General features: G+C 41.9%; 1 protein-coding gene across 1 annotated transcript in view; it reads right to left on the bottom strand.

Moving 5' to 3' along the window:
- Window positions 1-39: 39 nt before the first annotated feature.
- Window positions 40-5,420, bottom strand: part of diras1b (DIRAS family, GTP-binding RAS-like 1b) — an 18,374-nt gene continuing 12,993 nt past the window's right edge. Inside the window, exons 4-5 of the mRNA XM_015033007.1 lie at window positions 2,854-3,194; window positions 40-2,305 (exon numbers count right to left, since the gene is read on the bottom strand). Of these exons, the coding sequence (XP_014888493.1) occupies window positions 2,018-2,305; window positions 2,854-3,162 (597 nt within the window). The 5' untranslated portion in view covers window positions 3,163-3,194 and the 3' untranslated portion in view covers window positions 40-2,017. The remainder of the gene's footprint in view (window positions 2,306-2,853; window positions 3,195-5,420) is intronic.

Raw genomic sequence — 5,420 nt, 5'->3', positions numbered from 1 at the left:
TTTCAGTAGCTAAATTTATTAAAATGGTTTTTTTTTTTCAAATTTTTTCTTTTTTTTTTTTTTTTTTTTTTTTGGTAACTCTTTACAAGGAAGAATACTTCTGCCGTTCCAAACCTACAATACAGTGCAGGTGGTAAAAAATTTAAATTTTCCACTTGGGAAGAATTACTTTTGTGTGTCCATCCCCCCACTAATGCTACCCTGGGCTACAGCCCGTACAGCGGACACCGTCTCTGAGTAAAAATACGACATGACAAGAGATCAATTTCCTTTAGCTAACACCAAAACCTTAAAAGATTATATTTTATTGCAGTAGGATTGTCTGATACTGAAAAATATTTAGTGTAAATGAATTTATTGAGTAGGAAGAAAATTCCATGCTGAGGAAATTAAGTGTTTTTACCCCAAAGCTAGTAATCGACGACTTCCTGTCTCAGAGGCCAGTTTCTTTCAAAGGTAAGAGAAGATTTTAGCAAATGATGCTGCAACATCTCTAAATCTACAGACTGAGGAATCTGTAAAATCTTGTTCCTCTTCCATGCAAAGCCTCTAAGAATATATGAACTATGAAACTCTTTGATTTTTTTTTTTTTAATAAAAATGTGGCATCTTTTAGCAGGATAAGGATTCACAACATTTAGTCAAATCAAGTCAGGAATGGTTCCACAGACACAACATCTTAGCCTCCATACCTCAATTCTGCTTTTGCTTCAAGTTTTTTTTTTTACTGTATCTTTACCAGAGGTTCAGATTTGTCTGCTGTGTATTTATAATCAAACCAGCAAAAATAGAAACAGGACTAGCAGTTCTCCAGGTGGATCGTGTTTTCTCATAACCTCCTGTTTTCCTCCCTCCTTCAGTGTGCTTCATTTAGTGTGATTCTTAAAGATCATTGCAAACAGATCAAGATCAAAGATCAAGCAAACAGACTAGGAAAAAAAAAGGCATAAAGAGAAATTTTCACATGAAAAGTGTCAAAGCGAGCTGATATTCTTGACCTCTTTCCTTCGTCTCTCCATCTCGGCATCGATTATCCGTCCTGGTAAAACAAGGCAGCCTCGTTTCTCCTTCTTCGTCCTCCGGTTCGCCTTCCTCCTCTTGGGTTATTCTACATTTTATGAACGTTTTAAAAGGATTGTTGCGTGTATCAGTGTACAAGCTACCTCCTCGTTTACTGTGATGATTTTCAGAGGTTTTGTTGCTAAGTTGTTGTTTTCTTTTTTTTTTTTACAAGACCAGAAGAGAAATGAATCATATTTTCTCCCCCTCTCCTTCTCCGAGGAGGAACGATGAGGTGAATCGTTAACGCTGTCAGACTTGAGTTGCTTCTCTCCTGTGACTGAGTGATTAGTTGAGGCTAAAGATGTTTAGGCTAGATGGACGATATTTACACACCCCCGTGGTTATATACAGCGGAGCCCGGTGCTGTGGCTCCGGGACCTGCCTGGGTTGGATGTCCGGCTGAGTGCTGCTCATGCTGGCAGTCTCAGATGTGTGATTCCCGCAGTTTTTACAACAATGGACCCAATTTCAGGAGATGACTGATCCCAAGCAAAGTAAAAACTGGTTATTTCTAAAGATGATGGGACAGTGGGAGATGGAGAAGCGCACATGAAGAGGCCAGATGAAAAGATAAATGATTTGAACTAATCGGGGACCTTTATTCTGCTTCTACGACGGCTCTGATGTCTCCGCAGCCTCCGCGGTTCCGTTTCCTCGCTCGTCTTCTCCACGGTTCCTGGACGCTGCGCCGCCGTCTCACCTCCACCCACTCAGACAAACACTTCTGAAGAGCTGCTTCTTTCCGGTGCACTGCTGTGGTTCTGAAATCCCAACTCAAACAAATGGAGGATGTGGATAATAAGATTCCCATTGCCATCGCAACATTTTTGCTTTGATTGGATAGACAGAGAGTCTCTCCTTTGTCCTGTCCTTCTCATTTATCTCTCCCGATCAGCATATCCTCTTTCCCCTCCTCTCCTTCCCTCTCCTTCCGTCTCCTCTCCTCTTCCTCGATCTACATCACGCTGCATTTGCCCTTCAGTCTCTCTGCGCGGGACTGCTTCCCGGAGCGCTTGCCGTCGATGTTCAGGCTCATGTTCCTCTTCTTGTCCAGGTTGAGCAGCTCCTGGAAGAGCTCCGTGACGTTATGGTTGGTCTTGGCCGACGTCTCCATGAAGGCGCACTTCCAGCGGTTGGCCTGGTCCTCCCCGTCCTTGGTCTCCACCTCACGATGGGTTTCGTCGCTCTTGTTGCCCACCAGCATGATGGGGATGGCCTCCACATTGCCTTTTATGGCCAAAATCTGCAGAAGAGAAGAAAAGTGAGCATCGAAGGTTCCTGTTTTGAATTTCCAGGCACTGGCTGCCATTTTGTTGGGGTTTCATGGAACAGCGGTACATATTTGCTTTCAATTTCCTTTTTTTAAAATTTATTTTACATATAAAATTTGAAACGAGTTTTCTGTATTTGTAGTTACATCTGCCAGTGTTTTGAAATATGCCTCTGCCAGCTTTGCACATTTACAGGATGCAAACTTTATCCATTTTGCTTTGTGTCACGGCTCAAAATGGGTCACAGAGAACTTCTGGACTTGAACTGGACCGTTCTAAAACACGATCATGCATCCATCTAAACACCTCAATTGTTGCTCTCTCACAAGTTTTCTTCCACCATTGCCTTGTCTTGTAGACTGAATATTTTTGGAAAGCTAGTTACCGGTAAGTCACAGAGCGTCATTCACACATTATTAACCAAAACACATCTCTGTCAATATTAACTTCAGATTTGGAGTCATTCCTTGTTGATGTATATATCCTGAGAGAAGAAGGCCTTTCATAAACAGACACACACCTGTTGATAAATGGGTTTCAGCTCCTCCAGAGACTGTTTGCTTGTGATGGCGTAGACCAGGATGAAGGCGTGGCCCTTGGAGATGGAGAGGCGCTGCATGGCTGGGAACTGGTGGCTGCCCGTGGTGTCTGTGATCTGCAGGGTGCACACGCTTTTATCGCAGCTGATCACTTGCCGGTAGGTGTCCTCCACCGTGGGGATGTAGGTGTCCCTGAACGTGCCCTTAACGAAGCGCAGGACCAGGGAGCTCTTCCCCACGCCCCCCGCGCCGAACACCACCACCCGGTAGTCGTTGCTCTGCTCCGGCATTCTGCCTCTGCAGGCTTAAGACAGTGCTGCACCTGAAACGGCAAAGGGAGGAGAAAGACAACGTAATGAGGCGGATGGAAGAGAATCTTACTTGATTTTTATTCATTTCTGACAAACTTATCAGTGTTGTTAGCAGTTTTAATGGCATAGCAACTGTAATATTTACAAATATCTATGAAACTGAACTCAAACAGATATATATATATATATATATATATATATATATATATATATATATATATTTCCATTCCTGTCTGGGACAAAATATGTAATCAGCAAATAGTGAACCTACAGATAAAACAAATATTCCTGAAATAGGCTTTCCAAAAAAAAAAGTGTATAGGGAATTTCTTAATTCCCTATAATCACATAGGGAAATTTACAACAATAATTTTCAGTTTTCTACATTTTGCTCAAAGTTCAAAGTCACTTCTTCGATATTCTTCAGAGAATCTTGTCCAACATTCACAGTTCTGTTATTTTTCTTAAGTGCAGATTTTGTGTACTTTTTCTTGTATGCCTACATAACTCAAAAATTGATCGAGTTACTTATGGAGCACAGACAGACACGTAAATGTGCACCAGTAAAGAATAATAAAAGAAAATACTCGTCCTGAAAGGCGTAATTCTGGAACCTCAACCAAAGTTACACCAACTAACCAACCAGTAAACCAATTTCAACCAATCAATCTATCAAAGAAAAAAGCAGCCAATCAAATAAGCATCCTGCAGAAAAAATAACTAACCAACCAGCCAATCAATCAGATTGGTTAAAACAAGTGGGAAACCAAAAGTAAGCAACAAACAAAGCAAGCAGTGAATTAAAGAGAAAAACCAGTGAAAACAAAGAAATAAGCAACTAGCCAAAAAGTTATCGGCTAAAGCAAAATAAGTAACCAAGTATACAGACTAGCAAATGAGCAAATAACTAACCAAAAAACAAGAAAAGCAAACAAATAACTAACTAGTGAAGCAATCTACCAACTGATGATGAAGTGACGCTGTTTACCTGCTGGTGACATACTGTTAGTGTCGCTTTAGTTCTTTGTTTAGCCAGTGATTATTATCTGTGCAAAAATATGTTGTGAGTCAAGAAATAAACAAGCTTCCTCATCCAGTAACAGAGATTTCAGGGGTTTTTAAAAAAAAAAAGAAAAAAAAGAAAAGCTGTGAAATGACACCAGCTGCAAGTTTAACCTGCTCACACGAACCACCTCCTCACACGCAGTCTGCGGCGATCTTCGTGAGTCCTTGTATTTGTTGTGCGCCTCCTCCGCCTGAATGTACCATCGTTCATCTTCGGCAGTTCAACACTCGCCTTTAGGTCTCGTAATAAGAAACTCCCTCGGATGTGATTATGCGGCTCTGCTACCTTCTGCTGTAATAAAACTGCAAATTGGCGTCAATATAATATGAAATAAGTGGATTTCCGTCATGCTTGCACCGCAGGAACCAACAATTGATGTGCAGGGCATCCGTAATTGGATTGCTGGATTCTAAATGATATCAGTAAAAGGAGTTCAAAATAAATGGAGAATCCGCGGGCGCCTCTTGAGCTTTAAACAGACTCCTTCTCTCTCTCTCCCTCTCTCTCTGGATACGGGCGGCGCGACAACCACGCTGAAAACTTAAGCACAGATTAATTCACAGGAGAGCCTGTGGCCTCCACATATATGTGTTCTCTGTTCTCTGGTCACGAATAAAAAGTCTTGTTTTCCTAAGTTGGTGATAAAAACTTGTTTTGATTGAATCTCCTGCCAGAATCAGTTCTGACTAATCCTTAACCTTCCTGGGCTTCTGCTTGATCAAAGCGTTTCTCCTGTAAATCTTGGCAGATTGTCTTTACGGCCGTGTTAATGGGAGTGTGTGCTGCCCGATGCCGCTTAGTTTGTCTGCAACATCGCTCTGACGCAAATCTGAGTAAACAGGCAATGCTGCCAGAAACGATGATCGTCTGCGTGTTCCCTCAAACTGTTGGATTCGATGAGGCCTTCAGTCAGACTAAAGTATCGCGCGGCGAGCTGCTGGATCTGCTGGATCTGCTCTGCTTTATGTCAAACAGGAACACACACACACACACACACACACACACACACACACACACACACACACGACGACGAGTCTGAGCCATGAGAAATGAATACGACTGAAGAGGTTATTAGCTACATTAAATTATATTATGTCTCAAAGTCTGGTGCCTGTCTTTGCTGGGAGAGATCAAAGTTGATCGGTCTCACTGAATATTTTATGAACTTAAA

The sequence above is a fragment of the Poecilia latipinna genome, unplaced genomic scaffold, assembly GCF_001443285.1.
Source record: "Poecilia latipinna isolate Pla-1442-1.1 unplaced genomic scaffold, P_latipinna-1.0 Scaffold255, whole genome shotgun sequence".
Classification (NCBI taxonomy): Eukaryota; Metazoa; Chordata; class Actinopteri; order Cyprinodontiformes; family Poeciliidae; genus Poecilia; species Poecilia latipinna.
The sequence above is the reverse complement of the archived record's forward strand: the minus strand, read 5'-3'. Positions and strand labels throughout refer to the sequence as shown.